This window comes from Phyllostomus discolor, chromosome 6 (assembly GCF_004126475.2).
Source record: "Phyllostomus discolor isolate MPI-MPIP mPhyDis1 chromosome 6, mPhyDis1.pri.v3, whole genome shotgun sequence".
Classification (NCBI taxonomy): domain Eukaryota; kingdom Metazoa; phylum Chordata; class Mammalia; order Chiroptera; family Phyllostomidae; genus Phyllostomus; species Phyllostomus discolor.
Genome location: NC_040908.2, coordinates 6246433 through 6273667, shown reverse-complemented (window position 1 = coordinate 6273667; position 27235 = coordinate 6246433). Strand labels below are relative to the sequence as shown.

Genomic DNA, 27235 nt, shown 5'->3' with positions numbered 1-27235 from the left:
ATGTGCCCCGACTGGGAATCGAACCTGCAACGCTTTGGTTCACAGCCCACGCTCAATCCACTGAGCTACGCCAGCCAGGCTAATTTGTATTCTTTAGCTGCTAATTATGTGAAATGATTCTTATAGCGGATGGTAGGACATGCTCACTAAATACTTTTCTTTGTACTTTCGTGTGGTAATAACTATGAAGCATGTAGCGTGTGGGTGTATATTTCATCTGAAGAATTTTCCACATGGCGGCATGTCTTTCCATGTGGAGTTTTTTGAAAAGAATTAAATGTATGACAGTTTACCAAACACACCTTTTCAACTATTCTTCTTTTGGTCTTTAGCCTCCTTACTTCTTTTCAAGGCTCCAGGGTAGTTTCTTTGTTTCTTTCGACTCCCCCTCTGCTCTGCCATCCTTAGTGAATGCTGCATGATTTAAAGGCTGCTGGAGCTCCAGCTACCTTGTCTGTGTCCCAGGCACCAGCCAGGAGGAGGGGTGGGGGGAGGGACAGATGGTCATCGTGGCAGTCCTGCCCACAGCGTCCACTTGCAGGGCACCTGGATGGTGCTGCCTTTTAGTGAGCGCGTGGCCGTGTGGAATAACATTCGGGAAAACGCGTGTGGGGAGAAGAACTGCCATTTCCCCAGAAACCCGATACTGTGATGTATTTTGAAATAATCCTTAAAAAAATATCAGTATTTCTATGCGGTTGGGGAGAGGGGAAGCAAAGACCACTCCCCTAGCCACTGTGTGGGCCCCTTTCACTAAGTGCACCATTTTTTCTTCAGTCTGAGATGCGTGGTTTTCTACCGCACATCATTTCTGAAATCAGGGTCTGTCTCCCAGCTGATGAGCACATTTGGGTTATTTTTTCCTTCGATAAGCTGTGATATTACAAAGGACACCGAATGCATGTGAAGAGCATAGATGCACTGCTGTTCCTCCTTTGAATTCTTCTTTAGTACTTCTTGCTTCTCTTTTCTTAAAATTTGTCTTTATTTTTTCCAATTTCATCCACATTTTTCTGGGGTTCACGAGCAATTCTAGCTCCCAGAGAAGCGGTGAGGTGACAGGAGGCCGGGGAGATGTGTGGCCCGTGCGCCAGGCCAGGTGCTGCGCCGGACCGCTCCCGAGGGCCCCGGGGTGCTGAGCAGAGGCACGGCATTCCGTGTTTCCACGTCAGCTTCTGCTCTCTGGCGTGAGCATGGCAGCTCGCGTGCCCTGCTGCTGCCCCTGCCGCGGCCCAGCGATGGCGAGGGCCCCTCCATGGGGCGTGCCGATTCCTTGGCCGTCCCGGCCGGATCCACGTCCTCACTGTCACCTTGCACCTCGCTCTCTTCAGTTCCCGTGCTCCCTCAGTCAAGGCCTGCTGCTGTTGTTCCCCATCCTGGGTGCCCTTAGAGTCCCGTAGGGAACTTTTAAGAGCTGCGAAGCCCGGGATTCACTGCAGACCGTTCATTTCAGAGGCTCAGGTGGGGCCCACGCACCGGGTACTTGCAGAGCCCCTCAGGTGCCTGGTTGTAAAGCCTCGGTCAGGTCCCTGTGGGAGTTTCCCTCCAGGCATCACATCCTCCGTGGCCATCATATGTCAGCTGTGGCGTGTTTCTTCTTCTGACTCTGACACGCTCGCTCTCCGGGCCTCTCAGCGGGCCGCCTGGTCTCTTCCACTTGGGGGTCAAGCCCTGAGGGTTGTCTCTGTTTCCAGCGCTCTTATGGGCTGTTGTCACACGTTTACACAGGGATTCCTATGTGGCTTGATCAGCGTCTCTTGCGATGAAGCTACAAGTGCAGCGTGAGTGTGACAGTCACCGTGTGGGCAGGAGCTGCGGCTGTGCACGCGGCAACTCTGATCTCGGTTCCCAGCACCTGCGTGCTGCTCCCCTGCAGGTCTGTGTGACCCTCAGACTGTGGGGGTGGCCTGTGCCCCCAGACCCCCACCCCCAGTGCTTCTTCCAGTTGCTCTTTCTGACATTCCGATGTGAACCGTCCACCAGGGGAAAGACTTCAAGCCCATTAAAGTATTAAAAATTTTTTCAAGTGTTATTGAATCGAGTGGGGAAAAACATGTTAGAGTACCTACTATGTATATTAAGAATGAATTTTTTAAAAATATAGAGGTGATTTTAGTAATATCATCCCTTTAATTTACATTTGGCTTTATAATTTATGAAGCATTTTCATAGACACATTTGTATCAGTAATGCTAACATGTCTGAAATAGATGCTTTTGAGTATTTTATAATACAAAATATTTGTCAGGAACTTGGCAGAATTGAAGAGTTATATGAGCTAAGCGGCCCAAATTAAAAATTGTAAAAGTGCGATTCTTCATTTTGGTTCAGAAGTAGGTTATCATACAAATTACACTTCCCAACGCGATCTACTTTTTAGAATTTTTTAATGAAGTAGATGAAAAGGTTTTTATGGAGACTAGCTGAAGAAAATCGATTATTTAGCTAGACGAAGGATTGAATGGCTAAGGATTTCCAGTCGCCGGTACGAGCCGCGTCCTCTGTGAAGCCAGCCCCGGCACTGAAGGGACCCCGGGCGCTCTCCAGGGGCCCGGGCTCTGCTCAGACTAGTGCTTGCAGGCTCCGGCGCGGATTCCGTCCGAGTCTGGCTGGGTGGCTTTTCTGCACAGCGCTGTGTTCAAGGGCTGAGAACCAGCATTGCAAGTTAAACTCATGTGCACTGGTAAATGTAGGGCGGGCCTCTTTTTTTTTAACGTATCTTTATGGCAACATAAAATCACCGTGCCCCAGTCGGCAGCCAGCACGACCCCTGGGGGTCCCACGAGCTCCTGCAGCCTCCATCTGCCTCAGGTCCTCGCTGATGATTTTGTCGGCGTTGCTGCGAATGGCTTGCAGAGCCAAGGGCTGACAGGCTTCCTGTCTGTGGGGGTTGAGTTCTGCTCCTCAAGGATCCTTGAGCCTTGCGAGGGCTGCCCGGAAAGGTCTGATGCCCAGGGGCGGGGGGGGGGGATGCTGCTCTCGCTCCTCAGGAGTTTCCTGGAACAGCCCAGCCGTTAGTGGCCAGGGGCCCTGGGCTGGGCCTGCAGCTCCTGGAGACCAAGGAGCCGCAGTCCGGTTGGGGGTGAAAAGGATGCCGTGAGGTGACTTCAGCTACGTTTGGGTTAGGGGTTAGGGAAGGGAGAGGACCCCTTCCCTTTCACCCTGGGCACACGTGGGTGCTGGTTTACTTGACGCTGGTGATCGTTCCACTCTTGGAGCAGCAGGGAGGCCGTTGGCGTTGTGTGGCCGGAAAATCCGCTGCCTGAGCGCTGCAGATGAAGGGTGCAGTGTCCAGAGTGCCCTCTGGGGAAACCCACGTGCGAATAAATGCCTGACAGGGGACTTGAGCATCAGACACAGTTACCAGAGAGGATGTGTGTCTTTTTTCTTCATCTCGTATTTTATTAAGAAAATTTTCAAAGCAGTGAAATTGAGAAAATTCTACAGTAAACTGCTGTATACCTTTCCCCAGGATTCTACAATTAACAATTTACTGCACTCCTCAGCCCCCGCCCCGCTCCTCAGCCCCCGCCCCGCTCCTCAGCCCCCGCCCCGTGGACCCCACTGCCCAGACTGCCAGCAAGCTCAGATTGTTACACAGGTGCCTTACGTTGTAGTCCCAGTAGGACACGGTTCGGAAGGCAAATCTTCTGGAAAAATAGGTATGGCTTGTCCTTAAAATCCGCTTCCTCTGGATTATTCACACTTTGTTCTCCTTCATTAGTGCCGATCAGGAGACTCCGTTTTCTCTGGAAGTAAAGGATTTACACCGTGATTGCCCATGACGGCCTGGGGCTCGTCCTCGGGCCCGAGTGCGTGGAGCGTGCCCCCGCCTGCACAGACCGCCCATACACGCAGACCTGGGCAGCATCCTCTTGTTTGTTGGAGCTGTGGCCTCCACAGGTTGTCACTTATGTCCCTGTTCTTTGTGGAAAAGCTGTTATGACACATAATCAAAGCAAGAGCCTGGCATTCTTTTGGTGGATCGTGATAAGGAGGGGTGTTCTTGGAAGGAACAAAACCGTATTATCATTACTGCAGTTATATATCCTAAGTTTGCATTCAGAAAGCTACTTCGTTGTTCCGATTGTTAGTATCTATATGATCGTCTTCCACCTTTGCTGCCGTGGGTATACACAGTGTTACAGCACAGCCTGGGTCCTTAGAATTGGTCCTTTAAATCAAAGGGTCAGCTTTGAGAAGCCATCCTCACTGATCCATTTGCACTTGGACTTGGCAGCTACACTGACAGGATTTCCTCATGTCTAAGGAACTGCATCATTCGTCTGAGTTAAGGCAGGGTCACCAGTTAGCAAGGTTTCATGAGATCTGTACTTCAGTGGGACTGAATGGACTTTCAGAAAGTGTCGTAAAAAGTCTTCTGAAGCCAATTGTCGACATCTCGTGATTTCATGAAAACATGGTACTTAGTGCCTGCGACTGTCATACAGATCCTCACGTAAAATAATGCGCTTCCCCTGTATTCAGTTCTCTTGCAGCTAGCAAGCGACGCTTTGCCAGATGACATGACCTTGGCCCTCGCCTATCTCCTTGCCTTACCTCAGGTGAGTTCACCCGAACAAAGGACTTAAAAACGAATTAACTAAAAAACTGCTGTTCATTATAATTGTTTACTTCACGTAAATAGCTGTGGTCGGTATCCAGAGAGTAAGTTCTACAATGTTAGTTGAAAACTGATGTTAACCCTGCCGTTATGTGCATAGGGTCTGCCTTTAGAGTGTCTTCTGAATGTTAATGTTGTCGCATTCAGATGAGATCGAGTTGATCTGATGGAAACTTTGAACCAAGATTCTACAGCAGTGACTTGATAGGTGAGGGCGGTTTGTGGTGACCCTGACTTCCTTGCAGCTGAGCCTGCCCCCTGCTGTCCCCTCCTAGGTGCTGGACGCCAACAGGTGCTTCGAGAAGCAGCCCTGCTCCGCGCTGTCCCTGCAGCTGGCCGCGTACTATTACAGCCTGCAGATCTACGCCCGGCTGGCCCCGTGCTTCAGCGACCAGTGCCACCCTCTTTACAGGGTGAGTCCTCCCGGGCTCCGCCGCGCGGGGCGCGGAGCTCAAGCTGTTCTAGAAGAGTTCAAACACGTGTTCACGTGTTTACCTCTTCGGGGTTACCGACCTGCTTTGTTTCTACGTGAAAGAGGAAACAGAGCGAGTGTGCTGTGAATGGAGGGGGTGAGGTGGCTGCCTGGGGGAAGCTTCTTTCTAGAACGGTGTGCTTGCTGTCTGTGACCACCGTCGGTCGGAGGCGGGCAGAGAGTGTTGTCGGTGTGTCCGCTGCTCGCCCTCTCGTCAGGGCTCGCATGTGCGCGCCAGCACCGAACCGTCGCTGCTGCAGAGCGCCAAGTCTGTTGACCGCAGTGGGGCTCTGCTCGACGAAAAGCACTGGGCCCTGCTGCAGACTCGAGTTCTTCCCAACCAGTCGGTGTGTTGTCACAGCGTGTTAGGCCGAGATTTGTGAGCCGGCCCCAGGGACTGGGGTCCCAGCGCGGAAAGGGCATCTCCCTCTCCAATTTCCAAGTATATTGTCCGTGCATAGGGCGGAGCACTGCGCTCTGTTTTCGCCGACGTAGAGGACGGAAGACACTCAGTCTATCAGCTGCTGCCACTGCCTCCAGCGAGCGCCTCACGTGTGTCTTAGACGCCCACTGAGCACAGGGGTGGGGGGCAGGGAGATGCCGCCTGACCTCTGGGAACTCGGCCCTGGCTGCGACCCAGACAAGAGTGCACAGGGGTGCATGAGGGGGTGCACGAGGGGAGCTGAGTGAGGGGACAGGCGGCTGACGTGAGGCCCACCACCCGCTGAAGCTAGCAGAAGCCCGAGAGCTTGCTTGTGGCAGAGCCACTTTGGGGCCCGTGACCTGCAGTGTCATCTCCTGCCAACATTAATGAAAGGAGTCCTCTCGGAGGAAAATTCCAATAGGACATATATTTTTATTGTTTTCCCTAATAGTAAATCATTTCCTACCAAAAATTAGAGGTCCCAAGTCATGCGGTTTGTGAGAGAGCTAAGTACGGCGAGAACCATTAGATTCCGTCCCAACTTCAGCATCTGGCCAGCGCGGTTTCCTGCCTCAGGCACCGCGGTCACTCCGTGGGAAACCCTGTTGAAGACTTCGGCAGCCAGAGCGTGCAGGGGCTCAGGGGGGAGGTTGCAAGGGGCGGGCTGGAAGTGCCGGCAGGCCCACCTTGCTTCCCTCTGCGTTCCCAGCAGCCCCTTCGCTCGGTGGGATGTGCGTCCCGTGTCCGGATCTCGTGCACTGCACACCCCCTCAGGGACCCAGCAGTCGCCGAGTGCTCGCAGGGGAGGACAGAGCTTGGCATTGTTCACTGAGAGATGCTGAGACTCGATTTCCATCCGTCACCCCGGTTCTGGTTCTCCTTTCAACTCCTGTCCGTCCCCACCCTTGAATTCTTGTTCCCGTCGCCATTTTCCATCACATGGTCCTTTTCTATGAAGGTGTCCCTCGGGCCCCTCTGCCTCTCCCTTGCCCTTGGCCCCTGATTCTTGGTCGGCAGACTGCGCTCCCACCCTGGGGTGTCGGTCCTGACGCCTGCTCCCGTTGCATCCCGGGCCCAGGCACTGCCATGGGGGGGGTCTGTGCTTCAAGGGGCAGCACTGTATCTGAGTGCGGGGACAGGCCAGCAGGTCCGTGTGGTCCAGGGGTCATGCTTAGCAGGAGATTTCCCCTCAGCTGCCTGCCCCAGACCGAACTGGGGTGCCCCCCACAGCACTGAGATGGCGCACGGCCAGGCCCCAGGCCAGCGCTCAGGCCAGCGCCTTCTGCAGGGACCACTTGTCAGTGCCGTGGAGAGCATGTGAGTGTTCGTTTGAAAGGTGCAACAGAAGTTGGCATTTTTGTAAACAGCAAGATGCACAGACAGTCTGAGAGTCTTCCAGACAGATGCGTTTGGAGGGGGAGCTGGCACCCTCTGCAGCCGGTCCCCCTCCCCCCCCCGCCCCCGTGTCCACGCCCTCACTTCATTCGTCTGCCAGAGCTCCTCATCTTAGCTGCGGCAGCAGCGTCCTAAACAGTGCCCGTCCCCGCTTGTGTCCCTCTGTGTCTTCCCCAGGCGCCTGTCAGAGCGGTCTCTCTCTCCCCGCCCCCCACCAGGACTGGCTGGCCCCCGCCGAGCCCTCCGGTGGTTTCCCGCACGTCGCACGTCCTCCAAGGGCGGCCTCCGTCTGCTCCTCCGACCCCCTCCGCCTTTGCTGCAGCCACACGACCTCTGCACACCCGACCTCTGCACACCCGACCTCTGCACACCCGTGCCTGCTCCACTTCCTGCCCTCACGCACGGGGCACTCTCTGCCTGTGATGTCCCCCCGTTTCTTTGCTCAGCCACGTGGTTCAGGTGTTACCTCACCTGTGCCTCATTCCTGCCACCGTCTGGTGTCCCCAGACTGTGTGGGACGCCCTCCCTGTGCCTTGGCACTGCCCTGTCCTTACCTCGGTCACAGCACTCTGCTCTGTGATTCTGAATTCGTAGAGTTTCCATGTCAAGCAGAGGAAGGGCTGTTGGAGGCCGGCGTGTGTGCTGTATGCACTGGGTTTCCCCGAGGCTTGTTCAGGACCTGGAAGGGAAGGCGCAGGAGCCGGGCTCCCTGGGGAGGTGGGCTCCCTGCGGAGGTGACTGCCAGTTGATGACCAGGTCATCGGTGCACATGTGATGACTGAATTGTGTGTGTGTTTTCGTCAGGTATTTATCATGCGACTGCTTCGTGCCAGGCAGTGCTCTAGGTCCTGGGAAAACAGTAGTGAACTAAGTGTATAAAACCCTTGTCCTGTTAGGGCTTCCGTTCTCCTGGGGAAGGGCACCATGAAAACGTAAGTGAACAGAACGTGTGCTATGTTAATGGTGATAAGGGCGCTAAAGGATAAGGAGTGTGTGTGTGTCGCTCTCCGTCCGTCTGAAGAGCACAGTGTAAATAGGCTCAGCAGAGACCCGAGTTCAGAAGGCGACCTTTGAGTGAAGGCCACAGGCCGCGAGCAGCATCGCGCGTGTTCACGGGGGAAGAGCCCTCAGACAGCAAATGGCAGTGACACACACACTGTGGTGTTTTCCACGCACTCGGGTGTGAGGTAGCGCTGACGTTTTACTGTATAAACTCAAGGCCGGAAGAGTTGCCCGACCCCGGGGGAAAGGGTGGAAGTGCAGCGGTCACAGCAGACCGCACTGTGGCCGGGACAGTGCCCGGAAGGGGCGAGGCGGCAGCAGTCAGTGCGGGGACTTGTTTGGGGAGTTGTCGGCGGGCAGTACGAGACCAGGCCGGCCCTCCACAGTCACTGGTGGTCCTAAAGTGCCCTCCTCATGCATGCTGCCACGTTGCTGACCCTTTGACCAGCCCCATTGTGCAGGAGAAGAAATTCCTTCGCAGAGGACAAGACTCAGAGAAACCCGGAGCCTCGCTCAGGGTCGCGCTGGTAGAGCACCATCCTCTCGTCCTCTTGCTGCGTGGTCCTGATGCCAGGCTCCGCCTGCTGTGTACGTGGACATGCTGCCGCCCTGGCTGTGTCCCAGGAGGAGCTGGGGCACTGGGTTTGGGACCCAAGTGTCCTCCGGCAGCAGGTCTGAGGGGCCGTTCCTGGCAGGACGTTTTCCTGGGCGCCGCCGCCTGAGCTCCTGTGCGTGACAGGGAAGACCCTCGCTGACTGGCTGGCTCTCCCTGGCCCCCCAGCCATGACCCGACACCAGCTCTTCCGAAGCCCGTGTTCTAGCTGGTCAGAGTGAAGGACTCTCTGAACACACTGCCCCTGTGAACACACCGCCGTGCCTGGCCGAAACACCTCCCCCACCCCCGTCAGCAGATGAGTCTCCTGCACGGGTCCTTCTTGGGCTCCCCCTCCAGGTCGCTGCTCTGAGATGGACCCCCTTTGGAGCGGCTCCTGTAGGGCTGAGAGGCACCGTCTTGTCGCCATGCGATCTTCCTTAGAGCAGGAGCCCGTCTCTCTGTGACTCCCCAGGACCCGCCGCTGGAGACACTCGGTGGCCGGGGCAGGTGCAGAGGTTCAGGGTCACTCGGCTGCGTGCCTGCGGACGGCCCGCAGCTCCCGTCCTGAGGTGTGGAGTGCCGACTCCCGATTCGAGGGGACCCGGAGGGCACAGTACCGGGGTGCTTTAGGTGCATGCGGTGTTCTGTCCACTGCCTCGTGGCTCGTTATGTGGGTCTTTCTAGCACCTCCCTGTGCACAGAACAGCACCACTGAGTTTGGCGTTAAGTGTGGCAAACTCGGGTGAAGCCCATGCAGGCTGGAATCGGAGCAGTGTCCGTCCATGGCCTGCACAGAACAGCAGCCCCGCGAGGCGTCGAGGCGTCGCGGCGTCACTTGTGCTCCGTTGTCGGCTCCACTCGTTCCTGCTTCCCCAGGCTTCTCACGTTTTCCCTTTCCGCCCCGTAACTCTGTGCTGCGGGGCGGGTGATAGTCTAGGTAGATGACGTGGCGTGAATAAAAGTACTGGCACAACTTGCTGGGGTTTTTTCTGATAAAAGGCCCTTGCATCCCATCCTGAGCCCCCTTCCCCCCACACAGGCCCCTGGGCGGCTCCCTGGGTGGTCTGGGGGGCAGCCCACGCCACCCCCGTTCTCTGGTCTGGGACTCAGAAGGGTGCGTGCCAAGTGGTCAGTTGGAAAAAAAAAAAGTGTTTTCTACTGTCTGTCCTAGTTAACTCATTCTTATGTTCAAAAAAACAATACGCACACAGCCAAAAAAATTAAATGATGAAAACGGTATACAATAGTCGTTTCTCTTTTCTCTCCTTCTAGAAATAGTTGATGGATACACACACACACACACACACACACACGTATTTATTTCTATAACAATTGTATACAAATGTGAGTTAAGCCATACACCTTCTTCTGTACCCTGTTTTTCCACTAATATGTTACCTTTATAATGACTGTAAATGCATCTTGAAGCCTGCTCTTTTGAGCATCCCTTTGAACGTTTTTCAGAAGATAAAAGCAGTTAAAATGGAAACATATACTTTAGTTTTGTATTCCAGAGAAGCAAACCCAGCAGGGGATGAAACGCAAAACTTGATGGTAGACCATTTCTAAAATGGTCTTTTTTAAAGGTACTTAACTGAGAACACTGAGTACAAAATTATCTCAAGCAAATAAGAACCCTAGAGGGAGACACACCACCTGTTTAAAACTGTCCCGGCTGCATTCCCCAGAAACAAAGACCATCAAACCGGAATGGATTTATTGTCTCTAACGAGTGAGCAGTCACTAAGTTGCAGAGCATCCTGTTGTCATGAATACTTAGGAATATGTCGTTGTCGCAGGGGTTTGGCCGTACTCTTTAAAGAGACCGTATTTTATTCACCCTCTCCCCTCGAAGAACTGCATTGCCAAGTCTTGGAGAAGTAATAGAGTAATTTGATTCCACACACTTTCAATTTTACATTTTGATGACTTTTTATGTTACTAGTTTTTGCAGCCTGTGGTGTTTTGCGGTATCACTTTGAATCCTCAGTGTGGAAGGTTTTGAAACTACCTATAAAGTCCCTCAAAAGCTTCTTAGAGGCTAACAGCTTTTGTATGCAGGGGCCACGCCGTTGTGTGAGGTTGGGGAAGCAAGGAGACGGGTGTGAATGTCCTCTACACGAGAAACGGCGGTTTCAGGGGAGAGGCAGGGCGTCTGCCTTCCTCCTGCCTTCAGGGCTGTGGCCGTGACATTGGCCTGCGGTGGCACCGGCGATGGAGGGACAGCCGCCTCCTGTGGACGTCCTGTGCCTGGGAAGAGGCTCAGATGGGATGCACTGATGAGAGTGGGAGCTCTAGAGACTTTCACGTGGCTCGCTCGTGGGGCGAGTGAGTGTGTACGTGAGATGGAGGGTTGGGGTGGGTGGGGGTGATTCGGAATGTTTTGAGGGAAATTGGGATAAGCTCAGGGCTTGAATTCTTATTAAAATTTAAACAGAGTACCAGAAGTCATCACAAACAAAGTTCCTTGAGCAAGGGAGAGGAAGTCGTGATGGTGTCGAGAAGACAGTTTTGGGGAGAGCTAGGAATCTACAGCGTGCTCATCCACTCGGGGCCGCTTCATCTTCCCGAGGGCCCTGCACGGAGGGGGCGGCCTCGCTCCGAATGACAGCGAGCCCGAGGCTCGGGAGGCAGGACCAGTGATCCAGGCCCTTGGACGCCGCGTCCCAGGGTTTCTCCCCACACCTAAGTTTCCATTTTCTTGGAAGACCGAGAGCTGTCCCTCCTCAGTAGTTCTATGTTTTAACACAATAAATCGAAGTAATTGAAAATCTTTCCGTGCCCTTAACAAATACTTGATGACCCACAAACCTGGAGACACTGAGAGTCTTCTGTGCTCGCTTGCACTCACACACGTGTGAGTGTGTGTAAAGGGACGAGAGGAAGAGTGTGTGTGTCAGAAAGTCAGCCTGGGCGTGCTGCGGAATAGCAGTGCTCGGCCCGTCCTTGAAAGGCGGTCATTTGTACAGGACTCGAATGGCAGGTCCTGTTTACGTTTGGTGGGAGCCCCTCCACACCGGTCCCGGCAAGGCCCTTGTAATTTTGGGAGAGAGCCCTCGCCGCCTCCTACGTATGAGAGCGTGGTTCCTGGGAGGTGTTGTGCGTGGGAGTCCCATCCCCGCCCTGCTGCTTACCCCGAATGGCCTCGGGCAACCCACTCACCTCTCCCACACGCGAAAACAGGTGATGCTGGCGGACACCTGTTCCACAGACTGTCTGTGCCGAGTGAGGTTCCACTCACCTTGTTTAGCGCTGTGCCTGTTCTGTGCTGGAGACTGAAATAGTCGGTGCTTATTCTGAAACTGGTTCACTTCTCAGAGAAGCGAACAAGCATGCTGTTCAAAGAATGGGAAATAAAAGTTATTCACAGAGGGGCTAAACCAGGGGTGTCCAGCCTGTGGCCCATGGGCCGCATGCAGCCCAGGATGTCAGTGAGTGCAGCCCAACACAGAATCGTACATTTGCTTAAAACATTATGGGATTTTTTGTGTGATTCCATGTTGCGGTGTATTTAGTGTGTGGCCCAAGATAACTCTTCTTCCAGTGTGGCCCAGAGACGCCAAAAGGTTAACACCCCTGGGACAGTTTCTGCTCACTAAAGGAGAAGAGATTAAAGTAGCTTAAACTGTGGGAATCTATGAACTGGAATTCACTGCTCTGAAATTGTATTTTTAACAGAGAGATCTGTCCTGAGTAGTTGGTGGAGGCGGTAATGAGGGGAACGGAGAGCTTCCCCGGTTCTGCCCCTGGGGGGACTGACAGGTTTTACTTTATTTTTGTGATTAGCTTCTTTCACATTCAGAGAGTTTTAGTCGTAGGAAGGCGACTACCTGGCGATGCCCCTGTGTTCCGCAGCTGAAGAAACTGAGCCCCACAGGAGTCACGGAGGGGGTCCGTGCTCCCCCCACGGCGTGCGCGGCGCTCTGGGCGTGCGGCTGTGTAGTGGCGCGTGTTTTCCGGCGCCCTCCGTGATTTGTCTGTGCGTGTGTCCTTCCCAGTCACTCGTTCTTAACTGCCCGAGAGACAGCGCTGGGCCCAGTTGCTTTCATTTAACAATGGAGGAAAGAAGGCTTTAAAATACCTTATTTTACTGGTGCCTCGGCACATACCATGAGGAGAGTGTGTGGTGTGCTTGTTGACACTCTTCCATAGGCGATGCGACAGGTGGGGAGTAGCCTGCCCCGAACGGTGTTTCTGCTCAGTGAGGGGCCGGAATGCCGGAATGCGGGCCCCCGACCTGAAAGCCGCTCCTGCTGGTGAGGGGTCTCCCTCTCACCTGTGCCTGTGCCCTGGCAAAGTCGGATTCACGGAGTACGGCATTTGGCCTGTGCCTCAGACGCTAGGATGCTGTTATGGTCAAGTGAAGAGTGTGCAGGCCACTGTCCCAGTACAGGTATAAACCCTGGGTGTTCCAGAAAACACAAAGTGGAGAATGAAGGCGGAGCAGGAGCTGGAGAAACCTGTGGGGACTGGAGGCGGCTGATCCCTTGAGGGGGGCTGGGGAGCAGCAGGGTGGTAGAGGGCCCGGGTCACTCACGGGTAGGCTGGGTGGGCACAGCCTCTCCTGCAACGCGCACCAGGCAGCTGCAGGCCGAGGGCTTTCGTCTGAAGCCTCAGGTCAGTGTGCAGGTGAAAAAAGCTTTCTTCCCTGTTTTGGTGAACGTGGGTTTGCGGGTGGAGTGCAAGGCTGGGCCCCAGACCTGTGGCTGCACGGGAGAGCAGCTGCAGGAGAGCCCCGATCATCGGGCGTTTGCGCTTGCTCTCCCGGCCGCGAGCAGAGAGGGGACCAAAGGCGGCAGCAGTGCGCGTCTGCGGTGCCGAGCGGGTGTAGGCGGGCGGCTGAGCCCATGGCCGCTGGTGCAGGGTGGTGCCCCCAGGGCTGCGGCCAACGAGTAGAGAGCGGGTTGGGTTCCATGTTAGCTGTGGAGGCACCAAGAGCCGGGATCCTCTTTGCCCAAAGCCACTGCCGGAAATGCCATCCACATGCGGGTCATTCCCAAAGCACTCTCCAGCTGCGGGAAGATTCCTTTCATCACTCCATCTTCCCACTGGGTCTTCCCCCCTGGGACTTAGCACATCCTCTGTACCCTGCACCGGAACTTGTCTCCCTGGGATTTTGCTGGTCCTGTCACGTACCGTTTTCTCATTGCTGGGCTCTCTCTCCGACCGGGCGGCATTCTTGGAGGAAAGGGTCACATCTTCTTAGTACATCGCCTGCTATTTAATAGGCACACGAAGACATACTGGTTGCATGAATTGAACCGTGGTTTGGTGGCCTACTTTGGAGAGTTAGTTTTCAAACCCAGGTGTTTTGGACTTGAGATACTTACCTGTGTGTGTTTAGGGCAGGACTCAGTATCTGCCTAGAGTTGGGGGAAAAATTCTCAACTCCACCTGCCTTTTCTCAACTCCACCTGCTGCAAATTAAGGCTTTTTTTAAACTGGACTTTGTCGGTACTCCCAGATCATTCCTTACTCGCACCGGGGCAGGCGGTGGGGGTGGAGAGAGAGAGAATGAGAGGGAGAGACAGGCTGTGTTTGTAGTATGGACTCAACATGGGTACATTCCTGTGCAGCTCGAAGTAACGGCTCACACGTTAGAAACGCTGACAGCGTACTGTAACTAGGTGCATTTCTGAGAACCAAAGGTAGGTTCTGGAGTTTTTTTCCCCCAAATTTGCTTATGTTAAGACATACACTATGTTTTCCCAGAAATTGGGAGTGACTGGGTCAATGTTGTTCAAGTATCAGGTTCCCAAAGTAATTCCAAAATCATGGCTGAGCTGCATTACTTCGTTGACGCCTAAGCCAACTTGAATATAAACAAGTGTGCCCAGTTAATCACTCCTTCTGTCTCCTGTCCTCTGTTAGATCTGGGTTTTGTTCTGTTCGAATATTTTACTGGTCAGAGAAGCTGCTAAGAACTGGAGAGCAATATCCCTGGAGCCCCACATCCAGCAGAGTCAAAATTGGTCGGGTGCCTCCTGACGCAGCTCGAAGGGTTTATGGCTCCGGGACGAGGGAGGGACTCTCTCCCCCTCGCTCATCCTGGGAGAGAACGCTGTCTCCTCAGCCGTCCGGGCATCATCAGTGGGGCTACTGAGCCGCAGCCCTGTTGCCGAGAACACACAGATGCTCCAGGGGAACCTCGCCCAGGGGCAGCGATGGTGGTGGCTGCTTCCCGGGCACATGGTGGTCCACGGCCAGGTAGTGGGGAACAGGTCTGATGCAGGTTCATGGGAGCCGAAAAGGCAGCAATGTGTTCTTTATCCCGAGGGTGGGGTGTGTACGGTGGAAGAAGAGCAGCGGAGTGGAGTCCGGTGACCTGCTTCCAGACCCCGCCTGGGGTCTTGCCTCCGTGGTCTGCAGTCCACACCCCCTGCAGCCGAGGTCCAGGGTGGCTGGGAAACTCCGTTTGGTGGCAGCTGTGTGAAGAGCCACACAGGTGCCCTGTAGTACAACATTGTCTTCTTGCTGCAACTTGTTTTCTGTTCCTCCCAGGCCGACCCTAAAGAGCTCATCCTGATGGTCACCAGCCACGTGACTCGATGTGGACAGGACGCCTGGCCTGAGGACGTCGCCTCCCTGACCAGGCAGCTAGGCTACTACAACGAGCGGCTGCTGGACCTCACGCAGGCGCAGGTGCTCCGGGGCCTGCGCAGGGGCGTGGACGTGCAGCGCTTCGCCTCAGACGAGCGGTACAAGAAGGAGACGGTCCTCGGTCTGGCTGAGTAAGGCCTGCTTTCGTCCTGGGGAGGGATGGGTCTGAGCCCAACGGGACCAGCTGAATTCGCAGGGCTGTTAACCGCAGGCCTCTGACGCCGGACGTGTCTGCACGGGGGCTCTAAACAAGGCTTCCTTTCCCCTGCTCCTCCAGTCACCTGAGGGGCGTGTCTTCCCTAAAGGGTCAGTAGATGCAGGTGACGGCTTGAGCCTGCAGATTTAAATACTAGGGATGGGAATTTATTTTTTTTTTTAATTCCCATGACTTCGATAGCTTGATTCCAAGATTATTACTATGTTAGAGGTGAATAGGGTATGATCAGGGGTAAAAAGCGTGAAATTTATTCTAGAAATTTAAAAACAAGATTGCCTTTTTTTCCTGGATGGAAATCTCCCTTTTCAAGTTCATGGCAGTTCCCTTTCTTGGCCGACGCAGCTGATCGAATACCAGAGGGAAGGGCCCAGCGCTGGGGGTTCAGGGCTCCTTCGTCTCTCCCGGGCTCCCGGGCAGAGCAGCGCTGACCAGCCCCGGCAGCCTCTGCGTCGAGGGCAGTAGCCGCTGCCCTCCCCCCTTTGCCCCTTACTGCTCTCACGAGGCGAGCAGGCCCTCGTGGGGGAAGGTGAGGCAGCGCAGGCCGAGGGCCCGCGGGCCGAGTTCCTTGTCTCGTGTGGAGCTCCCCAAGGCTTCAGCACTGCTCCCTGGTTTTTGTTTTACATCCAGTGGGTTCAGACCCAGAGAGAATTGCGGACACATCAGAGAGCGGGAGAGTGTGTTCGCCCACAGCGGTGGTTCAGTAGAGGTGTTTAGTGCTTCACCCCAGGGCTTGCGGAGTGCTTACCGTGGGCCAGGAGTGGGGTTGCGTGCTCCCTAAACCTCTGTTACTCCTCAGAGTAGCCCTGTGACGGAGGGGTTGTCGTCCCTGTTTTAGAGCTGGAGAACTTGAGGTTCAGGGACTTGAAGTAACCGGCCCACATTTAGGTGGTCAGGATCACAGCTGTGAGCTTAACCTTGACCTCTCACCTACTGGAGCCACCAGATGGTCACCACTGCCTGTCTGGCTGGGCTCCCAAGGACGTGCTTGCACTTCACTGGAGGCTGTTAGCCTTCGAAGCCGAGTCTAAACTGTGCCTGCATTTAATGATTGTTCTCTCCTGGTGTTATTTCAAAGTAACAAGGACAGTCCTGGTAGGGTGGTGGTGTATTGCCACTTTTCATCGTTATTTACACTTAAAGAGAAAGTGGCAGAGTAGCCCTGGTGCCCTGTAATAATTTTATACTAACCTGCGCTTCCTCCCCACGACAAAACACTCCGAATTCTCTTTGGAGTAAGTCCAGGAATAGGGAGATCAAAGAAAGAGAGTAGAAGCAACCTGTAGCCGGACTCAATTAAAGGGAGAAATGTGGACCATTCTTTTTTCTTCCTCTGTGTCTTCCCGGAGGTTCATAATTTCACAGAATCATTTAATGTGCAGTTTCAAAGGGACCAAAGAGCCCTTGTATTCGAACCTCCTCTTTTTTTTGGAAGAAGACTTTGAGAATCAGAGAGTTTTAAAGAGTAGTTCAAGGTCACACAGCCAGAAGTGGAATGCGGGCTTCTTAGTTCCAAGTACAGTGAGCTTTTCCTTTGGGCATTTTGTAATCCTTGGTGCCCTGCTCATGCTTCCTTAGAAAAGGGTTGTTTTGCAGAACAAAAGTTCACAAGATAAGACATGCCATACCTGTATCATCAATTATGTTTGTTAAGGCTTTTATCTTTTTCTTCTTTTCCATGTATCCAGGCTGGCATATGCTTTTGAAGGATGTTCTAAGAGGACAACTACACGCTTTTGATAAATGTATATAATAGACTCTTCTCTGTAACCTGTTGCTCAGAAAAATATGCAGTAGTCTTTGGGTGTCTTGCTTAAAATGTGTCAGCGTCTGTAGGCTTTCTGAGCTGGCAGGTCTGATGGGGAGATGGCGTTTCAGTGCCCCACGTATGGGAAGCCGTGAAGGACCTGCTTCCGCCTGTTCCACAGCTGTCTTCGGTTGTACCCGGTATCACCATTTATTTCTCCTGCTGGTTTCCTGCAGGTGCAGTGTACCTGTCCGTTATTGCCTGTGCATTTATTGCAGAGCGTGCTTTCTCAGCGAGTCAGGGTCACTGAGGAGGGGGCACGTGTAGTGTGGCGTCGCCCCACTTTATCACATGCGGGCGCTGTCAGTACTTGGCGAGCACGTACCTGCTGCCGGGCAGTGTCCCAGCCTCCCGTGATGGGCAGAGTGATTTGCTCATGGTCTCTGTTCCCCAGGAGTTTCCCTGTGCGCATGTAGGTACTAATCAGTATTTTAAGAAACAGTTTTTGATTGACAGTGACCTAATAATCCATGAGCTAACAGACTCATTCCACACCTTGGCCTCTTTTTTATAGTTCATGAGCAAAGGGTGGATGGCTCCTGCATTTTTTAAGTTTGTGGAAAAGCAACAATAAAAGACAGCAGAAAGAAGAATACGCTGCAGAGTACTGACTGCATGGCAGCGAAGGCTGACAGACTTCCTCCTGGCCCTTTGCAGGGAGTGTTCGCCCCCCCTTGGGTGATCGCACCTGTGACAGTCGTGGGTTATCGTCTCTGCAGTGTTGCTTAATTGTGACAGGTGTTTCACTCCTGCCTGTGCGGCTTTGTCCACCCTTCTTCCAACCGAGAACTCCCTCCTTAGTCTCTCCTTCCGGGAGGCAGACGTCTTGTACAGACGTCTTGCCAAAACGGCCTCAATGTGGGTGCCCCGGGCCCCAGTTACTTACATGCCTGGAGACTCTCAGGTCCAGTGACAGGTGGTGCCACTCCCTGGTTTATGCCTCCCACTGGCTCTCCGTTGTCCGTCGGATGACCGGAGGACCCCGCACAGTCCTAGTTGTGACACCTCTGCCCCCCATCCTGTCTCCTCTGTTAGAAGCCCGTCTGTCCCCTCTCCCTCGCCACCACCTCTGGTTAACGCTGGTTTATTCTTCCGTCTGCAGGTCCAGTTGGTCTCTCCGTTGTCTCTGTGCTCACAGTACTTTCCAGTCTTCTAGCATTTAATTGCTGGCCCACGTTTCATGCCCTCCACTAGGCCATGAGTTCCTCAAGGAAAATCTTGTTGGTTTTTAGATTCTGCGCAGCTAACAATACCTGGAAACGTGTGGAAAACATAAGCATCTGTTGAGGGACTGACTGTGCTTTCTCAGATACCTGCCCATAAGGCAGGATGCATTTCCTTGGTCCTGGTTTTTGACTACGGGTTGTAGTGTCTGTAGGAGAACTTTTCGACCTCGGTGCATTTTGGTCTGGGTAATTCTCTGTTGAGGGAGGGCCGTTCTGTGCCTTGTAGGATGGTCCGCGGCATCCCTGACCTCTACCCACGAACTGGCAACAGCCTCCTTCTCCTCTCCCCACTGTGACAATCCAAGATGCCTGCAGACCTTGTCAAGGAACCCCTGAGGGACAGATCACCCCTGGCCGAGAAACCGTTGGCCCAGACATTCCCTTGCTCCGCTGCGATGCACCGCAGTGAAACAGCAGCACTAAAACCCCTGGAAGCCTTTTCCCCGAATCGCACGGAATGTCTGACTAGGGACTGGGCTGGCCGCCCCCGTCGCAGCCGGTGAGCGCCCCGGTGAGCATTTTCCGTGCCGATTAAGGTAACGTGTTTCTCTCCTCTCCCCCCTGTGGCTGGCGGCCCTTGCCGAAGAACCCTCGAGGAGGACGTGTGCAGCATCGCCCTCTCGCTGGCGCAGCGGTGCGGCGTCCCCCAGCGGGAAGTCTTCATGACCCACTTGGAGTTCTTGTTCAGCGACAGTGGGTAAGCACACAGTTGCCTGCGTAAGTTCACGTCCACGTCTGTCTGTCCTTCCAGCCTGTCCTGGAAGGATCGTGAAGCTGCCGAGTATAATCGTCCTTTTCCCTTTCAGCTGTGGTAGACCAGTGTCGTCGTGCCTTCTCTTCCGCATTCATCAGCGTCACACCGCATTCTAATAGCCCGTTCGTTTTTGTTTTTCAGTAATAATAGTCCCGAGTTAGACGCTTTAACGTTCACTCACTCATTCAGAAGTGTTTATTGAGACTCTGTTTCGTACTGGAAACTGGACACCGGAGTCCCGATACTGTGCGAAAGCGGGCATCCCAGCTGTCTTTGCACTTGTAGTCTCGTGTGGGGGACAGAGCGTAACAGAACAATGGCACCAGCGAATGTCAGATCGAAGCGGTGGCAAGTCCCCTGGGAGAGCGCCCGGGGAGGGGAGCTGGCTCGCGCAGGGGAGGCTCTCCAGAGGAGGCAGCTCCTGAGCCGAGACCTAACCACTGAGTCGGGGTTACCTGTACAGCAAGGAGAGCGGGGAACCGTTTTCTAGGGACACGGAAGTGTTACACGCAGAAGTTCTTGGGCGGAAGGAACGTGACGTGTCTGAGCGCCCGGGAGGTGGGCAGTGCGGGTGAGGCCCCGGGTGCCAGGGGAGCCCGGTGTGAGATGGGAGCACGGGAAAGCCTGGGGCCGGACCACGCGCAAGACTCGGACTCTGCAGGCCCCTGAGTGCGTGCGCCGTGGGCATCTTCCCGAGAGTGATAGGGAGCTATTTCAGGATTTGGGGAAAGGGAAAGGAAGTAATGTGATCTGACTTACATTTCGAGAAGATCACTTGGGTTACTATGTTGAGAGAAGATTTTTAAAAACATTTTATTTATTTATTTTAAGAGAGGGGGAGGGAGGGAGAAAGAGAGGGAGAGTAACATCAATGTGTGGTTGCTTCTCATGTGGCCCCCACTGGGGACCTGGCCTGCAACCCAGGCGTGTGCCCTGAGTGAGGATCGAACCTGTGATGCTTTGATTTGCAGCCCGCGCTCAATCCACTGAGCCACGCCAGCCAGGGCGAGAGAAGATTTTAGGGAGGCCGGAGTAGAGATATCTCGGCCGGAGCAGGAGCTGGTACCGTAGTAGACTGGGTGACAGATGACCACGGCGCTGAGTAAGGTTTTGAAAGTGCAGGAGACCTGAGAAAGGGTTTCAGAGCTATCTGGAAGGTGAAATAGGCCGTGCTTAATGAATTGATTCATGAACATCCACTAGATAGGAAGGGAGGGGTCAGGGATCGTCTCCGGGTTTTCTCCGGGTCTGCCTGTTGGGTGGGGCTGTCCCTCGGGCAGACAGGGAGCAGTAGTTAACGACAAGGAACTTTGAGGGGAGGGTGAGGAAGAGGCAATGGGACGGAGAAACTATACACATTGAAATGCCCAAGAGCCAAGGTCAAGCAGGCGGTGTTTCCTTAGGGATCTAAATTCAGAGGGGAAGGTGGAGCTGGCACTACTAGTTTGGGGCCACCTGCACTCAGATGACGCATGGGCTGTGTCGTGGGTGTGCTTGGGGACACGCACAGAAAGAGGAGAGGGCAGGGCGGGGGACAGGCCTTGAGGGCCTTCTGCAATTCCTGGAGGAGGAAGAGCTGCCAGCAGCGGGGGCAGGAGGAGCAGAGAGAGGCTGCAGGAGGGACGGCCTTTGGGCTGGGGAGCTGCAAGAAGAAAGAGGGGAAGGGAGGGGAGGCAGAGCGAAAGGGGTCAGATCCTGCGGAGCAGCCCAGAAATGCTTCAGACTTAGCATCTTTCATTTTTATCCCTCTGAAGTTTTAACATCCACATTGTAAGTATTTATGAAATGGCTACATGGGTGATAGTGTTATCTTCGATGAATATCGAACTGAATCCATTTTGAGGTACAGTAATATGTTCAAATAAATATTTCTTGTGATATGCATATTGGCATTTAAAAGTATCTTGGCATTTTTACATAAAAGGGTGTCGTATCTGTACAAACAGGATGCTTCACTGGTCCCTGAATACATTATAAATTATCAGGCAATTAGGTAATATGCAAGACTGTTCGGGGCGTATCATTATACCTGATGGCGGTGTGATTGTGCGGACTCACGGCAATTTCAAGAGCAGGAAATCGTTACCTCCGGCGCCACTGCTTGTGAGTGACAGAACACCCAATACTGATTAGCCGGTGTGCTTGGTGCTGCCTGGTCTGTACTGGAAAGGCCGTAATTTGCCTTGATGTTCCGTCAGACTCGCTAACACTGGGGTCCGAAATCAGCCTTGTTAGTACAGTAGAAATTGCCCAACATCTATTTGTTGAGTCGATGTCAATGGGAAGTTAATAGGTCAGAGTCACCAGAAATTAATTTGTTTGCCTTAGGGGTTTGTTTCCATGTTCCTTTAAAAAGACGCCCCCCACCCCACATTGTGTTTCCCTATAATTTTATGTTCTCTTTCCTCCTGGTTGAATTTGCAGACGGTCCCTGCCTCCGCACATGGATGGATACACGAGCTCAGACAGCTTGGGGGGTGGCAGCATTAAGTTTAAGTCCTCAACTCTGGAGAGCTGGGCACGTCCTAGCTGGGCCTCTCTCTGACTTGGTGTCCCTGCACCAAGTAATTCAGGCCCCTCCGCCTGCTCTTCCATGATTTGAAGTCGGGTGTAATGACAATTAGAATACTTCACGGTGTGTATCAGACCCACAGGACCGGGCTGACACGTGATTGGCGTTTCATCAATGGCAGTTATCACTGGCATTCCACTGCTGCAGAAAGACAATTCTCACGGACCCCCAAACTTGAGGTCCTTTCCCCCCTTCTCTCTCTCTCTCTCTCTCTCTCTCCTCCTGGTAGTTTCAGACTGCAGTGACCGCTGTAAGGAGCCATGTGGCAGGCACTGGCTCACTGCACCCTTGGTCCTGCTGGGGCGGGTCCAGCTCCCCAAGCTGAGGGCTGATCTTTCACTCGTGCCAGTGTAGCAGCTGTCACCGTCCCTGGGCGGTTCCGGACACTTCGGTGGCTCTCAGAGACAGCATCACCTGCCACATCCATGTGGCCCAGTGGAGGGGGCATGGGTCGTGGAGTCAGAGGGCACCTCAGGATCCACATCCGCCCCTGACGCCAGGTGTGTAGCACTGAGCATCCCTTAGTCCTCCCGAGCCACTCTGTCCCAGTGCTCAGGACCACGGTCCTCACCTGGGAGCACGAAGCTCAGAGAAGACCTGTGGAGAGTGGGTGGCCTGGTGGCTCTGGAGGGCCGTGGCTGCTGTGCCTGTTACTGTCCTTGTCAATTCTGCTTGCTCCGTGTCTGTAAGTTTACGACACAGGTTTGACACAGGACCCTCTTGAAGCACCAGGGTATGCTTCTAGCTGATGGAATGGTACTCTATTTGTTCGTCCATTAAATATTAGTACTATTTTGTAGTGTCCTTTTGTTGCAAGCATAGGTTTAAATGCCGAACAAGAGAGATGCATCTTTTCCCTCACGGAGCTTGTATTCTGATGGGGGAGACTGTGCACAGACGCAGGCACACGCACGCACACACACACACACACACACACACGGACCCCCCGCCAACCACCAAACCACAGTCAATGCAACCTGGGCAACGCAGGAGGAGCAGCTAGGGAAGGCCTCCCTCTCCCTGGGTGGGGAGAGGGCTCGTGCTGAAGGACAAAGGGGGAAGAGGCTCTCCAGGCAGAGGGGGCCGGCTCTGGGGCAGCGGTGTCCTGGACGTTTTTGAGTTAGGAGACGCAGGCCACGTGGCTGGGGCACCGGGAAGGAAGGAGAGCTAATGAGGGGCAGAACCGCCCTTGGCCGACAGCCTTGGGACCGCTCTCCATCCCGTGTCTTCTGCTTGAAACAGCGGACCTGGAAGCCGAGCACCCTGCACTTGCATTTCACTGTGATGTCCACGGGCTCGTCACCCAGCTGGGTTCCGACGTGACTTTGTGTGGGTGGCGGAGAGCACGACGCCATCATCTTCTGTGTTGGTTAATGCAGGCTGCGTGCTCAGACCGGGGGCGGGGTCTCGGTCACAGAGGCAGCTCTGAATTCAAACAGAGTTTGTTCCTGAGGGCTGCCGTTGAGCGTAGTCAGGTCTGAGTCTCAATTGCACATGGTGAAGAGTTAGAAATTCCAGCCTTCTCTTCCGTCTCCTTCTCCTTTAAAGAAGCCTGGCTTCGCTGAGAAGTCAGTGTGAGAATGATGAGTGAATGGAGACAGAACTTAAGGTAGGTTAGCTTATTAAAAGATGTCATAATATTGAAAATGAAAACAGGTAAAATTCAGGACCAGGAAACATCCATGTCAGAGCCGGAAGGTTGCATGCGGGCGTTCAGTCACAGGTCTTGCATGGCGGCTAAAACCCAGCTGCATGTGTGTTTGGTAGTGACCTTTCTATTGGCCGAAGGGGGAAGAGAACCAGGATCATGATTCGTGTTGTGCATGAGATAAAGTCAGCCAGTCCTGAAGACGGAAGGACTAGTTACTGCTGTTACCGAGATGGAAGCGATTCCCTCCCGCGCATCCCAGGTAAACAGGCTGTTGTATCCCTCCGTGCGCAAGTTTCCCTCCGTGTGGAAAGGTTCTCCTTAGTCATTCTGCAGACCTGCGTGAGATTTGGGGTTTATACAAAATACCTGAACGTAGTAGGTGCTCAGAAGAAAAAAACGTGGCGGCTGCTGCTGTTAATTCTGGAAACAGACCAGATTTGCGGGTGCCCCGTGAGCACGGTTAGACTGATGTTGCACATGCGAGTTTGGGACAGTTATTTTTCAGGTCAGGATACCAGTTACACCTGCTGCATGAACGTCACATGAGATGACAGAGTGTTCAGTGTAAAGTAAGTGCTCAGCGAAGAATGCTGTCACCATTTCTGTGCTGTGGCATCTCAAAGTATCTTTTGTGCGAGAGACAACACTATGAGAGTACGTAAAGCAATCAGAATTGCCACTTTGTGAGAAATGAAAAGGCGTAAGTGTCCGGGTTGTCCCTCTGGAGGAGGGGACGGAGCTGTTCCCGTGGCTGTCGTGTCACCACTCTGTTTACAGGGAACTTCCCACACAGGACGTCCCCGAGTGTCTGTGTGGTGGGAAGTAGCCTGAGATGCTCGCTGGTAGCCGTCTCATCCACTGTCCAGGTGACCTCCGAAAGCTAAGTTCCACTTTTCTGTTTACAAAGACACGTGGCCAGAATGTTGGCAGCACTGAAAACGCCGTGACTATTTCGACCACATTCACTGCATAGTCACAGGGTCGGCTAGCTGCCAGACAGCGTCGCGGAGCGGGCATGCCAGGCCACGTGTGTGTGTCCGAGGCATTGGTGGGGAAACACTTCCCCTGTTTCCCTCAGGTCAGCGTCCTTGAACCTGGCAGGCAGGCTTGCCCCTTCCCACAGGCATCAGTGGGGGAGCCCCGTGCTCCCTGCATGCGTCTCAGTCATTAATTTGGGTCCGTCGCTCTTCAGACGTTTGGGATTCGTCTGTGGGGAGATGCCTGGAAGTGACTGCGTCTGAATCCTGAACCCCTCTGCACCCCCTCTGCTCTCTCCCCAGCCTTTCCTCGCAGCCCTCTCCTCCACTCCTCCCCCTCTCCCCTCTGAAGGATTCCTTTCCTCAGCTAACGGGGTTGCATCCTTGCTCAGTCTCAGACTAGGCAAGGAAACGTGCGTTTAAGTGAATTTGTTTTTCTATACGAATATAAGACCTTTCAGTACGTGCTGTTCTTGCATTTTGGGTGGCTGGCAGCCTGAAGCCGTTAAACAGAACTCTCGGATCAGGGACTTGGTGCTGACGATAGATTCGCTGTGCTCTGCGTGCAACACCGTGCTGGTTTCTCCCTGCAGTCAGCCTCCGGAAGTTAAATGGGCATCGTGTAAATATAGCTAGCCGTCAAACAGCCTGTATATCTTGGTTCAAAAACACCCACTTGTTTCTAAGGGTGATTATTAATTCAATTAGTGAGAAGTCCAGGGTGGTTTCATTGTACTTCCTCCTTTCTTGAATGTGGGTTCTTTGGAATCGTTTTCTGAGCAGAGATTGCATTTCTTGTTTCCAAAGAGAAGATAACGGCTTCCTTCAATGGAAGCTGTTAAAATGGGTTATTGATTACCGGCATCTGTAAAATATCTTAGCACATTGCAATTGACTGAAGAGGGAGGTTTCGGTATTTATCTTGTGTCAGTTAAAGGTATCCCAGCATCTCTCTTGACAAGATAATTAGGTAAAATTGCACATTGGCGAGCCGAATTGTAGGTGCAGAAGAATAAGTGGGCTGGGCAGAAGAGCAAGGAGAGCTGGCTGAGAGAGACCGTATTGAGAACCAAGTGCAGCACGGAGGGTAAAACCGTCAGGGCTTGGGCTCTGCCTGCCCGTTCCCTGGACGAGTCCTCTTGAATCCTCGGTTTCTCGGGTGGTTAGGAGTGAGGTGTGGTGGAGAGCTCTGTGAGAGGGTTGCTGCGGGGCAGAGAGCTAATGCCCGTGTCACGGGAAGAATCCTGTTTGAAATGATTGTTCTTGTGGGCACATGACCTCATCCGTCGATGGTGCTTTGTGACAAGGTGGACAGAGCCACACCGAGTCCAGTCAGATAGATCAGGACGTTTGGTCTTAGGCAAGTCCCTGCACCTCTCTGACCTGTCATCTAGTAGTTGGGATTACCTAGGTTTACTGGTCTACCGCAGTAACCAGCATAGTCAAGTGCAAGGGTTTTTTCCCCTCCTCCTCCATCAGGCATGTTGTTCTGCCTGCAGAGCCATGTCAGAACAGTTAATCTCGGGGCAGGAGTGGGGGTCACATGGTTTGTATTTACTGCTTTACTGCATTGTGTTCGGACTTCAGTGTGCAGATTACGAAGGAGAATCAGAAATTCCGAGTCGCTGTCATACACCACTGTGCATACAATGTCTTCCACAGATGACATCGCACACTTCCAACAGTGGCAGCATCAAGAGTGTTTTCTGACCAGCCCTCCGGCACACTCACCGCTTCTTGCACAGGTCTTGTGCGTTCTTGTCTTGATGCTTTGTTCATATTATTTTTGCTTCCTTCCTCTGTACATTGCCAAGCTCACGTACTCCTTTTATGAGCTCTTCTGTTACTGATTTCTGCTTTTTTTGAAGTAAAAGCTGTAGTGGTCCTACTCTTGATTGGAATATGATTATGTGCTGTTAGTCAGCCCCTGCCGTTCATTTGCATCGTTGTTTAATTCTGAGTATTTACGACTCAACTAGATCTCCAAGCCGCTGGGCGAGAGCTTGATGTTGTGAATCTTTATACCCACCCAGCATCCAGCAAACGGCTCCGCAGAGGACGCCACGGTTTTGTGCATCCTCCTACCGCTTCGGCACGCGGCAGGCTCATGTGCTGAGCGTGCCCCTGGTCCTGCTCACTGGTGCCCGGTGCCGAGAGTCTGCAGGTAGAGACCAGGTGGTACCCTCTCGGCCATCCAGTGGCACACAGCCGGGTGAGGGGACGGACAGGCATCAGGCGGTTAAAGCATGCTGCGGGTACCCAGACGGAAGGATGCTCGGAGGAGACAGACAGGGACATCTTTGTAGACCAAGCATGTGTTTGTAGATGGGTATGCCTTGGTAAATGTCTGATTACATCTTAATAGAAATATGGCATTTCTCTTGAAGTGAAAGTTAAAAGGGCATTTTTAATTACTTGATATTTTGATTTTATAGATGGATGCTGTTATCCTAATTACTACCACTCATAAACATTTTAAAACATAATTCGTATTAACTTTATCTACATAAACCAAAAACCTGTCTTGGCACTTTCTGAAAGTGGGAATTCTAGTAAACATGGCACCACGTTTCGTAGGATTGCTCTGAAACTGTGTGTTTGTGTGTGAGGAGGGCTCCCCGGCCCGTCCCGCGTGGGGTGTTGCACAGGGCGTTGGGGTCACGCCGGGCTGGCGCTCTGCGTTCTGTGCAGGGAGCGGCACGAGACCAGAATTAAGCCCTCCCCTCACTGCCCAGCATACAAACTGATCCGCCAAACACGACTCCTTAAGTAACATTTTTATTATGTTACAGAGACATCCAAGTCAAGGTGAAAATAATAAGATGCATGTTTTAATTTAAGTGGCATTCATGACTCCAGGTAATTCAGGTGTACACACACGTACTATTCTTGCTGATTTTAATGTTATTTGAAACTTTGTAT

At 53.3% G+C, this 27235-nt stretch overlaps 1 protein-coding gene across 1 annotated transcript in view; it reads left to right on the top strand.

The window, feature by feature from the left end:
- NBAS (NBAS subunit of NRZ tethering complex) overlaps nucleotides 1-27235 on the top strand; it is a 239213-nt gene that overhangs the window by 144174 nt on the left and 67804 nt on the right. The window contains exons 39-42 of the mRNA XM_028515331.2: nucleotides 4489-4565; nucleotides 4900-5037; nucleotides 15014-15243; nucleotides 18946-19056. Of these exons, the coding sequence (XP_028371132.1) occupies nucleotides 4489-4565; nucleotides 4900-5037; nucleotides 15014-15243; nucleotides 18946-19056 (556 nt within the window). The remainder of the gene's footprint in view (nucleotides 1-4488; nucleotides 4566-4899; nucleotides 5038-15013; nucleotides 15244-18945; nucleotides 19057-27235) is intronic.